Source organism: Meles meles, chromosome 20 (assembly GCF_922984935.1).
Source record: "Meles meles chromosome 20, mMelMel3.1 paternal haplotype, whole genome shotgun sequence".
In the NCBI taxonomy this organism is placed as follows: Eukaryota; Metazoa; Chordata; class Mammalia; order Carnivora; family Mustelidae; genus Meles; species Meles meles.
Window position 1 is genome coordinate 24618039 of NC_060085.1, and position 19225 is coordinate 24637263.

Consider the following 19225-nt stretch of genomic DNA (forward strand, 5'->3'; position numbering starts at 1 on the left):
GGACCACTCGCAGGGCTGTACTGATGACAAGATCTAAGGGCAAAAGGATGAGGCATCACTGACAAGACAGGTGACTTCCTATTGTGGGGGGAGGGCATTTGTTAGCCCCAGCAAAGAAGGTCTCAGAAGGAATATGGCATATAAGCTCTGGGAAGGAATATAATATGGAATGATAAACAGCCCAGTGCAAACTTTTAATTGGTCTCTATTTTCAAGTATTATCTATAGTCAGCTGGCAAGCCCCAGCTCATCACTGGATTCCCTCCCCGCCAAAACACCTACATTTCTCTTTTAGTTAATAGCCAGAGTTTTTTCTTGAAATTGGAAGACCAGATTCCTAATGGGGACCTTATCATCACACCTGTCCTAGCTGAAAATGAGAGTGAAATGATGGAAGCATCACCTTCAAATCAGCCCACCGCCTCTGTGAGAATTCAGCTAGCCGTCTCTGCCACAAAGTTCACCCTGGCTTCCTTGGGGGAAGGGATGCAAAGAGATTGTCCTGGTTATTACAGCGTCTGGTATAAACAGTCACCAGACTTTTCCCTACCCCCACTTCAGCCCATGCCTGCTCTGACACTGTCTGGAAACATCAAGCTCCAGGACTCTTCTAACTTTGGCTGCACAATCCTGGAAGCAAGACGGTATGGGATTTACGATGTGCCCTGTGTCTGGGTTCAACCAAAGCAGCTCCTCTTGGCATTTCCAACTGCAGGCTTGGCCAGCGTCGAGGAAGACAAACACACGTGCAAAGGAAAAAAAAAAATGGGTATGAATCTGGAAAACAGGGGTACCTAGCCTTGTCAGGGCACTAGTAAGTTTACTCTCAGGATCAAGTCCAAATCTTCCTTCTGGAGACCTTCCACCCCTGATTTTCACCTTCCCTGCCTCCTGTAATGCTTAGTCCATGGATGGATGTTTTTATTCAGGTGATGAGGGCAGGAATGCCTGTGAACTCTTGCATGATCTGTATTGTTACAGCCTGTGCGGCCCATCTGCAGACAAGTCCCCCCCAAAGAAGAAGAAAGTTCAGATACTTCCTTTGTACTCTGTTGAAATATAAATGTTAGTTTATTTCTGACCTGGGCTAGAAATGATCCAGCAGGTATTAGCACCCGTGCAAGGTTAGAGAGTATGACAGCTTTCTGTGTTTCTTCACTGGGTCTCACCACTGCCCCATGACACAGGAGTTGGGAGGCTCTTTGTGCAGATATAAAAGGGAAGTCTCGGGGAAAAAAGATCAGGTAGCTCACTGAAGGACACCTGGCTAGGAGCTGTGGAGCCAGGGTCAAATTCCAGTCTACCTGACCACAAAGGTATACCTTTCTGACACGTGAACTCTGAAGCCACAGAAGAGAGAGCTCATGTTGACCCTGAAGCCATTTGTTGGTTCTGCTTTTCTCATCTCTGAAGGACTTTGGACTTTGCACGGCGGTTTTTCCGAGCTGTTGAAGGTCCTTGTTGGAGTTGGGTGGTACAACTTAGGCTGGGTCTCTCTGGCTCTTGGAAGAAAGAGAACCTCACATGCAAACAGTACCTGTCCCTTGTGTGGGCATACACCAGCAGCACCCCAGCGAATTTCATGGTCCCTGAGGGAAAAGGCAGAGCCTTTACTCACTTCACACTGCCTCACAATGCCTCAGATGTGGGAATTTAACAAATTATTTCCAAATGAGTAAGTATACAGGATCAGTTCTTGCTTTTCTGAATGACTCAACTCCTCTGAGACAGAAGGCTGCCTGGAGTCCAGAGTTCCTTAGGGTTGCCAAGATTGTGTTTACTCATTTCTCCCAACGATGGCTCCTTCCCCCTTTGCACTGCATCAGCTACCTCCCTGGTTTATTCTTCTAACCGGCTGGCAAAAAGCTGAATGTCATTGGCTGAGGGGGAATTCGACAGGATATGTACATATTTAAAAAAACAAACAAACAAACAAAAAACACTGGGGTGTTTCTCAAGGAGGAGGTAGAGACTGGAAGCCCGTGCAGTCTGTGTTGGTTTCTTCTCAGCAAGTTCAACTCACAGGGCCTGAGGCAGGGCAATCATCTGAGGCCTTTTTCCAAACCATTGAGAATATTACAAAGGTGTGTGTGGCGGGGCGGGGGGGTTCTCCTTCACGTCTAATGAAGTATCTTCAGGCACTTTCTTGATTTTCTGGGGGGCCGTCATTGTGGGGCAACTTGAAGAAAGTAGTTTTCTATTTCCTTCAAGCAAAAGTAATTCTGACAAACCAGTCTTTGGTGCATGGCACCAGATCTCTCAGCTGAAAGAGGCAAGGTACCCAGCTGTAGGTGGAAATGCTGAAAGGCTCTAGGTTGGCCAACAATATTGTTTCAGAGCCCAAAGTCAACATCTGTTAAAAGCTGAGCCATTGCCAGATAGTCATAAAAAAGGGGTGAGGGTGGAGACAGGCTTTATATTTGCTCCCTCATCCATCAGTCATTAACACTTGGCTTTGTTAAATACAGTGAAAACTGTGTTTTTAACATGACTCTGGTTCTGCCATTTTCTGGCTAGTGGGCAAACAAATCCCCTAGCATTTTGACTCATCATTTCCTCAGCTGCCTCAAAAAGAAAATGGGATCATATCCTGACCCTGATACTTCATGGGGTGCTGACTGAATTAAATTAGAGAATGTTAGTTAAACCACCGCGTAGTTGTTGCAGACATACAATAGGCATACCACCCGCTGCTAGCATCTGATGGTCTGCTACTAGTGTAACAAATTATCTGACATGGCACTAAGGCCAAAAGCAGAAAGGGTACAAAGGACCCAATATGTGTATAAAATTTCATCCTTAGGCATTTTGGCATCTCTGGGCTGTTCCCAGCTAGAGGTTCTTCAGATCATTCATATAGAGATGCTGAACCAATTTTTAAAGAGCCATTAGTGTGTACATAAGGTAGTTTTCAGAATTGCTGTGTGTGTTTAAAAGATGTTTCCAGTTCTCTTTCCTAGGCTGCTCCCGTTATCTTCAGGGTGTTGCAACTGCCTAGTGTGCACAAGTCAAACGTGATCCTTATGACATCGGTTCAAGAAGATAAAGAGGAGCAATGGTGTTTAACAACAGAAAATGGATCTCTCTGCTTTCAGACGTTTCAAGGTTGGCCACCCCCTTTCCATGGGGAAGCCAAAGTGCTACCTCTTCGACAAATGTGACTGGATTAAAGCAGCAAGTTGAAAAGGAATCAACCCTCCAGTGTTGCCAAGATGAGTTACACCTGCAAGCTGGGGAGTGCAGGTTGTGTCTGAAAACCCTTGTTGACTCAAAAGATACAGCAACAAATCTTTTAATGAAACCCTAATACTGCAAACAAGATTAAAAGTAAGAGGAATCAGTAAACCGGGGGACAAAAACTTGACCCAAAATAGAGTAAGACTGAAATCTTCAACAGGCTCAAAGCCTCTGTAAGGCAGAAATCCTTTTCTACCAGGAGGATCCTGCTGCATTAAGCAGCTCTCCTTTTTCCCATGCATGAAGACCCTACCTGGCAGGGTTTATCAGACGTGCCCTCATGTGCTTACATGTCAGGAATTAACATCACACCCAGATTAAAGAGCTTTGGTAACAACCTGCTCATCTGCAAAGCCAGCTTCCCAGCGGGCTGTCACCCCGCCTCCCTCGCTCTCCTCCTGTGGCTTGTGATGGTTGGGTGAGTTCGAAACTGCTGGTAGGGGAAGGAGAGTTAAGCACTCCCTGAACAACAGTTCAGTCATTTGTTCTCATGTCCTTCTTTACCTGTGGCCACACAGAGAGCCCTGGCATTCCAGAGCTGCTGCTCCTAAAAACAAGCAAACAAATAAACTGCCCCCTTTATTTCCCAACGATGAGAAACTGCACATTCCTCCTGTTTTAGTAGCTTCAGGGATTTTTAATAGTCTTTGAGGATAGAGAAAAAAGTGACACCTGAGCTATCTTTCTATTTCATCTACTTTTTAAAATCTGCTGGGTTTTAAACACAGCGTCTGCCAATTCACTTGTGATAAAAGGAGTATTGGTGACGAGGCAAGTAATCACAAGAAAAGAAGAATTTGTAACTGTGTGTGGTGGTGGATGTTAACAACATATTCTGCTAATCATTTTGCAATATGTACATGTATAAAATTATTATATTATACGCCTTAAACTAATAAAATGTTAGATGTGTTATATCTCAATTTTAATTTCTAATTATCTTTTTTCAAAAAAAGAAAGAGACAATGGCTCACAAAATTTAATTCAAAATGCATCGCAGGATATCTTTGGCTTCAACTGTGAGAGGACCAGCCCAACAGTGGGGACAGCTGAAATCTCTGAACCCTTCTCCCATCCAATCAACTTCAGCCTCACAGAAGCCTTCTTCATAGGTTTTTGAATTTGAAGCCTTCATCCCTACTTGAAACCAAAACCCAAGGCCTCATTTAAGAAGTGGGCCAGGAAATTAGGCATGCAGTGTAAAAAAACCTAATAGCTTCTTAATCAGGCCAGCTTCAGACATACTAGTTTGGGTGGGAAACTGATATTAAAAACTGAAGATGTGTAATTTTTCTTATTAGGTTACTGTCATAGGGGACTCAAAATTTGTGCTTTTCTCTCTTGTTCTGTAACTACACTTTAGTAAGCTCTGATACATGGTAGTTAATTTTTCTTCTATATAGGAAACATGAAAACATATTTAATGTATTTACACACACACATATATATGTATATATAATGTATATTCAAACATGTACTCAGGGGAAGTTAAGGAGAGAAATTTCCAGTTAAACATGATCTTGCGAAATTCTTCCATATGTGGAAAAGTCCTCAGTTCGTCTGACATATAACGATACATACATATATACACACAGGACACTATGTATACATTTATCCCACATTCATTTAACCTCAAAACATAAAATAAATTCTTTTTTTTCTTCCCTAAGCAAAAGCTAGGAATAACAACTCTATATACAGAATCCATCTTCGGAGGCCAATGGAGCAAGTTAAACCCCTTGTCTGTTTGTTAGAATTCAAAGGGCTGCACTTTGGCTAATCTGTTGGTGAAAGTACAAGGCAAGCAGGGCATCAATCACAGACCCCGTCTACCATTTCACAGAGAGGGGCTGTAGGCAAGTGGGGAATCCAAGGGCCTTGAGTTGGCTTTTTGAGAAGTAACAGGGCCTAGGGAGGGGTTGCTGTGACAGCCTCGTTCCCCTGGTGGACAGTGAGACTCTACGAACTCCTTGCTGACCAAACATAAAATGCAGGCCTCTGGGACAAGGAGGTAGTGGGGGGAGAGCAGGGGACTTTTACCCCGCAGATCTGGGACTAAGAAACAACTGGGGTTTAGAAATGTTGTCATCAGCCTCTAACTACCACCTCAATGAGGACCTAACTGTAGGGGTGGCTAGACATTCCCCTCCTATGGAAAGGCTCTGCAGGACACTCACTAATTCTATCTGAGAGCAGGTACCTAAGGCTCAGGTGTATGTATGTACATACATGAATGTATGTATGTTCACAGACGTGAAGGGGCAAGAGGTAAGAACCCCATTTTCATCTTGAGCTTTCTTAGGGTCTTTTCGCCTGTAAGAAGAGGGAAGAGGGGAGATGTTTGGAGACCAGAAATCTCAAAACTAAGGTAGCAAGGGCTGCAGCCTCTGTGAAGCAGAGCACAGGTGGCAGTCTGCCTCAGTGGGATCACTGAGATCATTCCACGATGTCCTGAAACACAATCTGTGTATCTGCCCCATATATACAGCTTGAAAAGAAGGCCACACCTAGGTTCATTAGTGACCAAGTCATTTGATGGTTTATAGGAAAATGACACGTGTCTCAAGTAAAATTCAATGGGAATTTTCAGCAGAAAGTCAAAGTGGTCATTTAGTGTTCTGAAATATGTCTAGTCATACAAAAGCCAGTCTTAGTGCAGAGCCAGCATGTGCCAAGACCACCCAGTAACCAGGAGCAACAGAGAAGGAACCAAAGTTCACTATTCACATCTGCAGGCAAATTCTGGAAATGGCCAAGTGGAGTAAGCAATATTTAGGACTAACGCAACCAAGTTTCTGGGAACAGATTAACAGAGCAGTCACCCTAAAGTTAAGGATGCAAAATGGAAAACCCAGCTTCTGCCACAGTAAGGTCACTACCTTAAAGTATGCCCCAAGCCCTGGCAGATCTGATAGCAGCCCCTGGCCCAGAGAGGCATCCTCTGCTCTGATCTGGGAGCCTGGCTTGTCCTAGGACCTGTATGTACAGACTCCTATGTGAGTGAGCAATGGGTTGTGGGCCTTGGGAGTCCACTACTAAGGGCCCTCTGTAACCCGGAGCACTTCCCCTCCCCCTCTGTGCCATGCTCTCACTCTGGTAATTCCATGGCAGCGGGGAAATTGCAGAAAGCTGCATTTTCACTGGCATAGGTTTAGCAAGAATAAAGAGTAAAGGGGAACACCATACAGTACTTCATTAGTAAAATAAGTAAATAAACAAGTAAATAAATTCAGTTAGTTAAATGTGAGAAATATAATAAAGGATTTATCAAAGAGTAAAGAGGAACAGGTGAAATGGGAGGAAATGAAAGGATAAAGTCACATAACAGAAGAATGTAAATAAAGACAATGAGAGTTGGGGGAAATGGAAAGAGAACTGAGGAGATGACATTTTTTTTTCAACTTTGGAAAATACATCAAAAATAGGATAAAATTTACTATAATTCAATGGGAAAGGGGACAGTCCATGTGCACTCTAGAAAAAGTTGATATTATAGCCACGCAACCATATTTAATACATGTGGTTGTGTAAATACATCCATCCTGACATCCTAAGAGGTTTGCCGATGATGTACCACTCGGAGATTCAGGACCTCATCTTGGGTCTGTCGATTTTCAGGTGTGTGATTCTGAATGATTAACAACATCTCCGAGATTCAGTTTCTTTACATGTACAATGGGGATCCTTCCATCTGTCCAAACTATTCCAAAGGTACTTAGGGAACAGCTCCTTCAACAGACATTTATTGAGTGCCTACTATGAGCCAGATGGGTGTGAATATGCCTTACAATATGTAACAGAGTAGGAATACAACCTAAAATTCAGCCAGCTATTCCCATAATAATTTAGTAAGTACTAAGCTTCCATGCTCCTGGACTCTGTAGCCCTCCTTAGAAATAGGATTTCTAGGGGCGTCTGGGTGGCTCAGTGGGTTAAAGCCTCTGCCTTCAGCTCAGGTCATGATCCCAGGGTCCTGGGATCGAGCTCCGTGTTGGGCTCTCTGCTCAGCATGGAGCCTGCTTCCCTTCCTCTCTCTCTCTCTCTGCCTACCTGTGATCTCAGTCTGTCAGAAAAATAAATAAAATCTTAAAAAAAAAAAAAAAGAAATAGGATTTCTATAAGAGGAGTATGAAATTTAAATTTTAAGCAGGATCTGAAAGTCTTCAAAGTAGTCAAAAGTCTTTGAGCTTCTCAATGCTGTGAGTGAGCAATTCCATTCCAAAACGAGGGAGAGAGAAGAGACGCAAGTTCTGGACTTGGAAGGTGCCCATGATCTGAGGTTTCCAGACAAAAATGTTTAGGATTTGCCAGTTAGGCCCCTACAAATTACAATCAGAGTGGCAGATGCTTTGACAAATGGAAGCACATTTTGCACAAAAAAGCAGGGAAATCTAGGTCCTTAAAGATCCAAAGCACACCCTAAGACCCAGGTGCAGGAGTGTCAGTCTTGGATGCCCAAGGGCAGCCTGAACAAGACCTGCCTGGCATTTTGAGTTGGCTGGAGTGTGGAGTTCACTCTGATGGTATGCTTTTCTTCATACCTGGAAGCCATTAGGAGATTAATAAAGTGCAATTTTTCTAGGGACTAGAAAAATCATATGATGCCTGGAAAATAATGAAAAAATTTGGCATAATTGATATGACAAAGAAAGATGCTCCCTTGACAAAATAACAGACATCGGTGACAAGTACAGAGGGCATTTAGGAGAAGTTGAGTTTCCACTTAGCTTTTCTAAAATCAATCTTGGTCACTTCTGAAAATAGAATCATGAGTGTGGTTTCAGCATGTTCCATTTATTCTTTGGTCTTTGTTATTCCTCAAAACAGCTTATCAGCAGCTTGTGTCATGGGAATTGTTTGTTGTCTCCCTGTGGAAATATGTGTGCCCACCTCTTGGTTTGAAAAATTTCCTAAAGTATTATTACAAGGATTTGTCTGAATGATCTACTTGGACATTGGAATGTCTATGGCCGTAATGGGGTCATAGGCCTCCAAGTATCACACCTGCTCCCTTCTCAGGTAAGAGTCTAGACTGTTGGACTTCCACATCCCACTGACTTCTCTTATGTGTCTTCCAGATTGTCCCTTCCCCTCATCACACTCATTTTCAATTTCTGAGGGTCTGTGTATTTACAATTATCCTTACTTTCCTGTGTCCTCACTCTTTTAATGGTTTCCTTAGTTCAGATCCACTGGGTTTTTGGTGGGATGACTCATTCTCAGACATTATAGCCTTCAATATGGTATCCCAAGAAATGAATAAAAGAGGCAATCTCATTTTCTGCTATGCAGGGCATAGAAGAAATTGCCTCAACACTCCACCTTCTGATGAAAAACACTGCTGGAAACTGGATTAGCTATGTTTTAAACCAGGTAGTCTCTTCCTTCACCTGATACTCTGAGAACAGTATTTCTCAGAGCACAGATGTTTCTAGAAAAGAAAAAAAAAAAAAAGATTCTATGATCAAATAAGTCTGGGAAATGCTGGATTAAATAAAATTGGAGAGCTTTCTTTCTTATATGACTTTTTAGATCCTTTGATCTGCTAATCACACCAAGACTCTCTAAGATTGACTTATAATATGCAGCATTTTCCCAAAATTCTTTATTCACTGAATCTTTGTTTTAAGACTTTCCTCCTGGGACTAATGTTCCAAAAGTTACTTTGGGAAATGCTCGTCTAGACTTATAACCCTTAGATTCAGTTTCTCCTGGGGAGAAAGCAAACTCATAGTGAAGGAGAAAGGGACAGGGAAGAAATGGAAAAAGAATCTAATTCTGCAAGGGCCCAGCAATACTTAAATTGAATTTCCTAAGGAAAAATGAATTTCTCTGGAAAAGTAGCAAAGTGACTGGTTTTCTTATATTTCTTTATTTTCATGCGTCTGATCTTTTAATAAAGCTCAAGAGACAATGGCAACATTTTGTAGTCCCTCTTCCAGAAGAGGGTTGGTTGGTCAACCTTCAGGCCACAGGAAAAGTCAGAGCTGGAAGATTCTTGGGAAGGAAATCAGGAATCCCTTGGAAGAGACCTTTTCCCTTAAAGTCAGTTAACACAGGTACACTATGGACATTTAGTTTAAATCCCATCCAAATCAATCCATTTTTCACACTCTTTATGCTGTCACCACAAGGTTGTCCCTTTCTCCTGAGAAGTAGCTCCACCCCACACATATTAGAATATATGCTTTCATAATTATATATAGAGTTTGTAATCACCTGGGAAAGATTTCCTAGTCTTCTGATGACTGTGACATTCTGGAACTTAGTTTTATAACAATTTATGAGCTGTTGGTGATTATAACGGAGGGTATGGTTGTCCTAGACCTGACATTCCAAGTCAAAAAGGTCACCAGCCCAGTCATTTCCATCAATGGAGTCAACCTACTCATGCAGGTCTTCTTAGTCAATTCTATTTTCTCTAATTGAAAGAGTGTAGCAAGGAAGACTTAAAGCTTTGCTGACTCCAATTTAAAACCACAGAGTTATCCTTCTGATCAATGGTATGTCACTTTCAAGGTGAACTTCACTGTAGAGTAAGTTCCTAAGTCATGGGCCCCTAGTTAAGTCATAACCATCTTTTCAATGTCATGTTTTGATTGACATGATCCAGGAAAAAACTGAACAAGTCTTGGATTTTTGTCTTCATATTAGACAGCAAACTCCCTGAAGGCCGGGGTCTGTCTTGTCCATCATGTTCTTTCCCAAGGCCAATGTAGTGGCTGGCATGGAATATGTGCTCCAAGTATTAGTTGAGTGAGCAAATAATCAGAAGCAGGACTCAGATCAGTCCATCACCACCCCTCACAGGGCCTGAATTTCTCATTTGTAGAAGAGGATGAGGTTATCTGCCTCTATGTCAATGGGTTGCTTAGAGTGTCACTGGAATGAAGGATGTGAAAGTGGAAGACCATCACCATCCTCCCAACAGCAGCAATCACAAAGGTATATTGAGGTCCTGATGACACATCTCAGCCAGATACTTCTCAAGGCTAACTCTTCTGGGAAGGGCATTTCCCCTGAGCAATGATTTCTGCCCTACGACAACTGCTAGTGTTGGTAGACAAACACAAGAGGGTCAACCAAAACAGCAAGATATCTATTTTGTGTTTAATAATGATCTCTGGAAAAGTAGCAAGAGACTGGATTTTGTGCGAAATATAATTTACCAGGCAGATAAATTTGATCTGGTATCCAGTTTCTAGCAGGACATACTAGCATATGTGTTTCTGTGATTAAACAAACCCGTTTGTTATCTCAGGAGGTCCTTGTGTGAATCCCTCCCCCAGTTGGGCTCCAAATCCTTCATTCTGCCTCTCTGTTCCTATCTCTCCAGTGGAAAGCCTAGGGTGGCCTTCTAGCACCAATAAAACCTCACATTTACCCTTCCTGGGAGAAGGTCAAGGAGCAAAGGGCAGTGTGCCAAAAGGCAGGGACCAAGAACAAGAATGAAGATGTTCAGATAGTAAGATGCCAGGTACACTAGGATGGGTAAGTGTGGAGAGGTGGTGATGGCAAGGGAAGAGATTTGAACAAATAAAGATAAATCAAAGCAGAACCACAGGCAGACAAGATAATGACATGAAATTTATATCTCTCTCTACTTTGCTGATCGCCAAATTAAGAACCATTTTGAGAGCTAATAACAAGAATTGGTGCCTTTCTGCCCCTGGCTTCAGAAAACTAGACGTCCTAGAAGAACACCTGCAGTGTTGGGGTGTCTGAGGGCAAATGCTTCCCAGTACAGAGAAGGATAGAGCTGGGTGTCAGGGGCTAGGGGCCTCCAGGTTGGAGCTACTTCACTGTGGAGCTCCAGAGAGCACTTCTTAGGTTACATACTATATAAATGGCTCCCCCTGGAGTTGTACTCCTGGTAGAACATCTTGGGGACTTGCCATCTTAACTTCTTCTTTGGGATACTAGTGACATGAGGTGCATAGGAAACAGAGCCATCTGAAAAACATCTTAGGAGCACAATAAACGCCTCCTCCTCCACGGTTAAACCTCTCTTCACGCAGGTAATTCCAGTACGCCCTCCTCCCTCACATACCCAGAAATATATAACAAAGGCATTCACACTTATCCAGATGATTCTATTCCTTATCTATGGCCCCATCCCTCTGAAATTTATAAGTTATACTAGGATTACACACACAAGAAGCTCACAGTATAATAAAGGAGGAAATACTGCTAATATTGACTGTATTAACTGCTAGTTTGCATTTAATTTCATAATTTCCATGACGTTCACCTTTAGAAGTTTTAATCCTACATACTATCAACAGTTTTTATATTTGGTGGGTGAAAGCATGTATCATTGAAGACCACAGGAGATTTTTGTTTTTGTCGATCCATCTTTTCACTTGCTTCATTTAGTCAAGAGAGACGATAGGATCCAAATCAAATAAACCAGACCCCTTGACTTAACCAGCCAAAATGCAAGCAAAACTGATTTCTCTTCATGTTGTTTTACCCCACTGTTAATTTGCATCACTAAGGAATTTTCTAGGAAAGTGCTCAGCAAACTCAAGGCTTCTCTGGTTGCCAAGCTCATGGAAACAAAGTGCTTTCTCTTAAAATTCTGAAAGAGACATTCCAAAGTAACCCACCATTAGATACCAAGCCAGCAATAGACTTCATATCTATGAAAGTAGAAAGGAGGGGAGGAAAGAAAATGCATAACATAAACAAGAACAGACAAAACCTTAAAGAGGAAGGAGAAAGGAAAACATTTAGACTCCTTGAGTGATGGAAATAAATACCAAAGCTATTAGTTTCAGTTCAAAGGACGTATCACTTTATGCTGTTTATTATTTCTTGAGGATTATTTATTTTATCTTAAAATATCCAAAGGGTAAAAGGGGTCCTGGAGGTAAGCGGCAATGAAACTGACCTGGTCGGGAGAGGGCCTGTGATTGGAATGTTGCGACCTCCCAGGAGATCGGTGGTGGTGGTGGTGGTGGTGGTGGTAATGGTGGTGGTCCTCATCGTAGTTGTCCGCCATCAGCTTCATTCTGTTCTGGGTCTGCACAGAACAAAAACCAGAGAAGACTCCGTTAGGAGCTGGAAGACCAGCCGAAGAGATTCAGGGCATAGTTATAGCACCTATAGGGCTCCTTTTGTTCCTAACCCAGAAGTTTTCATTTTTAGTCAAATTGAAACTCAATAAAGAATGCACCATGCCATTTGGTAAAAGAGGCTTTGTCACATCCTTGAAGCTACGATGTTCTTGAGCCTACCTGAGATAAAGGTACTGCCCCCCCAACCATGTGATTTAAAAGGGGGAAAAAATGGAAATAGACCCAAAGGTGCTCTGTTTTACATTATTAAGCGATCACACAGATCCAGATAAACTTGCAATCACAAACTGCTGATAATCACATCCTACACTCTAGAGCAAGAAAGAGAAGGAAGCCCCGGACAAAGAAGATGGGACAGGGCCGAGTGGAGACACAAAACTACAGACAAGTAATGGTCTTGCAAGACAAAGCAGAGGAATCCATTCAAAAACTGCCAAATGCAAAAGGAGCAATGGAGAAGGTTTGTAACTCTGATGGCTTCTAGGGAAAGGGCTCTTGGTGGACAATTTAGCTGATGGTGCCCTTTAGGGAAACTGAGCAAAAGGAGCAGAGTTGGTGTGAAAATGCTGATCACTGTCACTTAGGTCCCACTGTGCCACACCAGGCAGCTAGGTGTCATGGCTTACATTCTCAGGACAAACAATTGTATTGTTTTGTTATGTAAGGCAAGAAACACACCAGCAATGAGTTGACTGAACAAGGTCACAGAATCTAGAAAAATGCCTGAAGACAAGGGGGAAAAGCAGAGAAAAATATCCAGTGTAGAAAGCCAGGCAATGTAGAGAGGACCCAGAAAAGGAGGAAATGCAGAGAGTACACACGCGTATTTGGAGAGAAGACTGTCTGGATTCAAGTCCTGCTCTACCTCTTTGCTGGTTACGGGATCTTTTGAGGGGTAACTATTTGTAAGCTTTAATTTCCTGAACTATACAATGGGAGTAATTGTGCCTCCCTCCTTGGGGTCGCTGTGAGGAGCAAGGGATCTGATGGGCTTCAAATGTTACCATAAAAATCAAATAGTGTTATTAGTATTAATTTTTCTATGTTTACAGTAAGAAAACTCTCCTTCTTTACATGTTGTCTCCTCTGCCTGCGGTACTTCCCTCAACCACTATCCCTCACCTCTCCCATCTGTGTCTAGCTAATTCAGGATTTTTTCTCTAGGAAAATTTCCTGATCCCACCCCTGATGCCAGGACATGCACAACTCCTGCTTATCATCTGTAACCTCAGATCTATCTATCCTACTGTTGGTAGACTTGAGGCTGCTTCTTTCACCTGCCTCTCCCCAGAATCTAACAGGGCCTAGTAGACGTCAATGCACCTGTGCATGTGCTGCAGTGAGGGCACTGAAAGAAAGAAGGGCCAGAATTCTGAGGGATGCTGCCATCCTAGGGGCAACTGCACATTTGTTCTTAGCCAGGGAATGTCACTGAGAGTTGAGGACATCTCAGGAGTTGCTACAACCTTCCCACTGGTGGAGTGAGATGACAGTGAGCCATCCGCACTTCAAGAAAGCTGGAAATCAAAGGCTGAAGGGCCTCCAACAGGTTGGAAATTTATTATGTAACATAAATAACAATTTGATAATAATTCTGGGCATAACAGTATGTATGTTTCACGTACAATCTAAATTATCTTCAAAACTTTCCTGGAAGAAATAATTACTATCCTCCCTTGCAGAAAATGAAGGCAGAGATTTCAGCCCCAGAGTCTCCTTCTTTCCACAGAACATGGAGATTTCTGGGGTTTTCCAATTCTCAATCTCAAGCCTTTTCTCTTTGCTATGCTGTCAGCAGAAAAGGCAAAGAGCTAATCAGGTAGAAACAGCATTCCTATAGATGCTTTGGTTCTGCTAAGTATTAGAAACACTTCATATCCCAATTCAATCTGCCAGAGTTTGTTTCATAATGGACTCCATTTTGTAAAATGTGTACAATATTTGAAAGTCCCCACAGTGGGTATAAAAAAATGCATGTATATGGATAAAAACAATAAAAATAGAGAGAAAGATCCACCTAACAATTAAAGAAAAAAATCCCAGGCAACCTTTGGCAGCTGATAGCATTTTCATTCTTTTCTTGCCCATTTAAAGCATCAGAAGACCCAATGGACAAGTTACAGCTTGTGAGAAAGAGCAGGTCATGGCAGCTGTTGCCGATGAAGTACTCAGAGTCCCCTCATTCAGCCTGCCCTTGTGCAAAAGATTCTGAATTCAGTGTTCACACCTAAAACTCCAGTATTGTCAGGAGTCTGTACTTTTGAACTCGTGAACTAATAAATCTGAAATTGTTTCTTCTAATAGGACTCGGAGAGCCTGAAGGGAGCTGTAAGACCCGCTATGGTCAAGAAGGAAGGGGCTCGCCTAAGACTGAGCGACGAAGCCTAAATGAACAAATAATAACTCTGCTATTGTAAACATCATGATGTCCTGATCCTTTGGGGAAGCTCCTGTGATTTTATGAGATTATTTTCTTACCAGCAACAAGCCTAAAGTTCCCTACCTTTGAACTGTATCCCATAAAAGAATGTACAAGCTAAATAAGATGCTATATGCAGTCCTAAATGTGTCTGCTGAAATGAGGTGTTGGAGAATAGGCATGTCATGGGATAAAGACTGTAAAGGAATGATGTCATCTTTCCAATTTGGTGCTGAAATATAAATAAACCATGTTGTTCATGTGAATACCAGATCTGGGGGAAATGTACACATAGCAATTGTGAGCGGAAGAGGCTTCTTTTGATTAGTCTGGATTGGGAGAGAAGAGTGTGAAACAGAGATGAATAATGAGAGTTTGGCCTGATACTCTAGACCGTTTTTATTTATCTTGCTTGTAACATATCCCCTAAACTGTGATCGATGTCTTACAGGCTGGTTGCTAGTTTTCCCTTCTCTAAAAAAGTTTGACCAATCCAGCCTTCTTAATGGTCAAATTGAAAATGGATCTCTCTTAAATTATTTTTTTAAATCATCTTTACCTATTCTCCTCCCCACCCAATTATATTGATTTCCTAACATACCAAGAATGGTCTGGAAGGATAAGAAGCCATGAATATCACTCCTTGAAGATCGATGGAATAAAAACTGCAGAAATTTGTAACAAGGATAGCATTTGTACACTGAGCAGGTGACTCCACGTACAATGGTTCATATCCCTATAGTCGTGTGGTTGACATCTACACGAGGTGTCCACCACAAAGCCTCAAACAGCAGCTCTTCCGAACAGTCATAACTGGAGTCCCAGGAAAACTAATATGGAGTTAGAGAAGAAGAGCTTTCCACAGCACTACACTTGGGAACCCACGAAGTCACTTAGCAATGCACTGAAGCCCATTTTTATTTCCTTTTCAGTGTCTACCAAACGGCTGACCTGACACGTTTGCCTTTGGCTAACTGTGTTATATTCATTTTACTATATTATGTCATGACTGCTGAGACATCTCTAATCAGATTTCATTTTCCACTTTCTCTTTCTTCCAGGCGCCACCTTATTTCTCTAGGGCAAAAGACTCCGCTAACGGCTCTCTTGCCGCACTCTGGCCTTCCACTGAACACAATCTATAACTGGGGTGACATCAGACCCCTGTGAGTCCCTGACTTCCAGCTCCCCAGAGACTCCCACTGCCCTCAGGAAAAGAGCCCCACCTTCTCCAGGCTTATAGAGCTCTTGCAGGGCAACTCCTTGCTGTCCACCTCCTAAACTCACCACTGATGCTCCCTATTCCTATCCCTGGGATGTTCTATTCCCTGTTCCTGTCATGTTCTTCATCCTCTTTCCCTTCACCTGACTTATACCCATTTCATTGTCAACACCATCACCTCAGAAACAACTTTCCTGAGCCAGCCTCAGAAGGGATTAGTGCTCTTCTATTGCCTTCCCCAGGACCCTGTGCCCACCTACAGGCAAGCCCCCTTCCATCACGACACTTATCCCAATGAAAGGTGTACATAATCACCTCCTTTCTCCACCACTAGGTTGAAATTCTCTTGAGGGAAGCGCTATGTCTGAATCACACTTGTACTCACTACCTGCAGAGTCTGGTGCATACATAAGTAGTAAGTAAATGTGTGTCAAATAAATGAACGGATGTATGAAGGAATGAATAAAATACTTTAGAACAGATGAAAGGGAAAAGTACATCGTTAGCTGCTATGATGAGCCAGTTGAGTATATAACTCTTCATGGGACAGTTTAACCCTTCCTACTGTGGATTTGTCTTTGGTTGCTGTTCTTGGGAGTGGGAGCGCAGGTTAAATGTATAGTTTTGGAGCTGTTGGAAAAATTGAATTGGTTTTCTTCAAATATATTCCATTCTTTAGCAGAATAGAGCTCGTGAAATATTCCATGTCCCTGGTTCCTTACCTCATTAAGAATAAAAGGTTTGGGGCGCCTGGGTGGCTCAGTGGATTAAGCCGCTGCCTTCGGCTCAGGTCATGATCTCAGGGTCCTGGGATCGAGCCCCGCATCGGGCTCTCTGCTCCACAGGGAGCCTGCTTCCTCCTCTCTCTCTGCCTGCCTCTCTGCCTACTTGTGATCTCTCTCTGTCAAATAAATAAATAAAATCTTTAAAAAAAAAAAAAGAATAAAAGGTTTGATGGTGTTATGGGATTCATTTCCTTACTATCCCCTAGCCTTTAGAAGAGCAGGGGCCTTTGGAACACTTTTGTTAGCACCAAAAGTCAACCATGGAAAACTGAAACTTTATCCATTAACTAAAATCCCTGATGAACACCATCTGTGAAAAGGTGCCATATACTCCATCTCTTTGACATTTCTGAAGAGTTTATCCAAGGAGCTCTTGAAACAAAATGAAAATCCTTGATTGACTAGTAATAGACTCAATAGCTTAATGGCAATATGTAGCTATAAAAGTGTAATATTAAAACTGCCTTTAAAAATATTTTAGCAAGGTGGCAATAATGAACTATGCTTTGATCAGTCATCTGGATCAAGTTAACAATAAAACCTTCATGAATATGGTTTAAATAAGAAAAAAATATAATAAGATTTGTTGCTATGGGATATGGAGATAATACCATACAATAGCAATTACACTTTCTTCTATCAGAGTTTCTTTTCTCCCTCTTTCCTGCCAGGGAAATCTGAAATAGTCCAGAACTCTTCTACTGGTCTTGTTTCTGCCAAATCAGAGCAAGGTCAACAGTGCTTGTCTCAGAGCAAAAGATGGGGAAACCAGACAACAACTGGACAGTGAGGAGGAGAGGGATTTCCTGTATATCCAGCAGGCTCACGTGGCAATGAATCATAATTGAGTGGGGTCTGGGTTCCAATGCTTGGGTCACCCCTGGAGGACAAAATGAAGCAGGAGGATGAAGAAGCTATTAGGGGAGTATGCTGCATTGGAGAACGTTATAGGATTAAGCAAGAATCAATGATGGAAAGGCTTCCACCCTGGACATTGCACAGAAATTCATTCAAAACTTACCAACCTTCTGTAACCCTAAAGACAAGAACAGTGATATGCCAGGTGTTTGGCTGGTACGCTTTTGTGGACTCTTTGCTTTTGAAATAGCTATTCTTATGAGCCTTCTTTTACAGATGAGAAAACCAAGCCCATGACTGCTCAGTTGGTGAGTAGGGGAACAGGACTGAAACCCAGGTTTCTGACTCCAGAGTCCTATGATAGTGATGTGAAGGGTAAGGTCCTGGGCCAGAGACTGGGGACAAAGCAAAGCTAAACAAGACATGAGGAATTAAAGGACTCACTATGACACAGTATGGGAAGAAAAATAAAAGTGAAGGGATTGTTTACATAAAAGCCCAGAGGCAGGAAAAGTCCTGTCCAGCTGAGGGCAAGGGCATCAAATAAGGCTCCAAGGGTCAGATGCATTGAGCTAAGACAAAAGCTGGGGGGCGCCTGGGTGGCTCAGTCAGTTGAGCACCTGCCTTTGGGTCAAGTCATGATTCCAGACTTCTGGGATCCAGCCCTGCATAGGGTTCCCTGCTCGGTGGGAGCCTGCTTATCCCTCTCCTCCCGGCTTGTGCTCTCTCTTGCTATCTCTGTCACTATCTTCTCTCTCTCTCTCTCTCTCTCTCAAATAAATAAAATCTTAAAAAAAAAAAAAGTTGGCACAGTTATGGGTATAAAGAAGTGTAGGCTGGAGAGATTCATGGTAAATTCACCTTGAGAGGAAAAACAGATCAGTGGAGGAACTGGAATCCAAGCTGTGAGGGATGTGTATGTCTGTATGTGTGTGCATGTATGTATGTGTGTTGCTTTCTTCATTCTTGTATTGGAAGTGAGGAGAGCAGGAAACATATTTGAGATGATACTTCATTATTTCTTAAAAGCCCTTATCAACTTGGGACATTTTGGAAGGCATTTAAGACAGACATAGTCATATGCTCATACATGTCAAACTACGACATCTCTGGGAAGATGGGAAACTACAACAGTCTACATCATCTATTGCTACAACATCAGTCCCTTGAAAACTGGTCTGATAGCCTTCAACTCATTCAGCTCATTGGTCCTTCCTGCCAACCCCCTGGTTCCCAACTTTGTTGAAGGCCTCCCATCAGTCTTCATTTATAAATGGAAAAGTAGTAGGTCACTATGGAGACTTTAGAAGCTATTTTTGTTATCTAGTCATTAAATACCCTGATGTTATTTTATTTTTAATTATTATAGAGAATTCAGTGCCCGTCCCATATCCTCTTGTTCTGTCCTAGAAGTCAGGTCCAGCTTGAATGGATAGTCCTGGATGTGCTGCTGTCTTCCCACCTCAAATCCATGGACCTCTCTGCCTAAGGTCTTCCTCTGGCCACAGGTGCAGGTCTGGCCAGGGAACAGGGCACTCACATCCTCAGAACAATGCTCAGTCTATGAGGGAGGAAGGAGGTGATGGATAAATAACTAGTGTCCCCGTCCTTTGGTGGGACCACC

The 19225-nt window shown here is 42.5% G+C and overlaps 1 protein-coding gene across 14 annotated transcripts in view; it reads right to left on the reverse strand.

The window, feature by feature from the left end:
• Nucleotides 1-19225, reverse strand: part of ERC2 (ELKS/RAB6-interacting/CAST family member 2) — a 924700-nt gene that overhangs the window by 167720 nt on the left and 737755 nt on the right. For all 14 annotated transcript variants that reach the window (XM_045991216.1, XM_045991229.1, XM_045991215.1 and 11 more), the window contains one exon: nt 12131-12262. In XM_045991216.1, coding sequence (XP_045847172.1) covers nt 12131-12262 — 132 coding nt within the window. The remainder of the gene's footprint in view (nt 1-12130; nt 12263-19225) is intronic.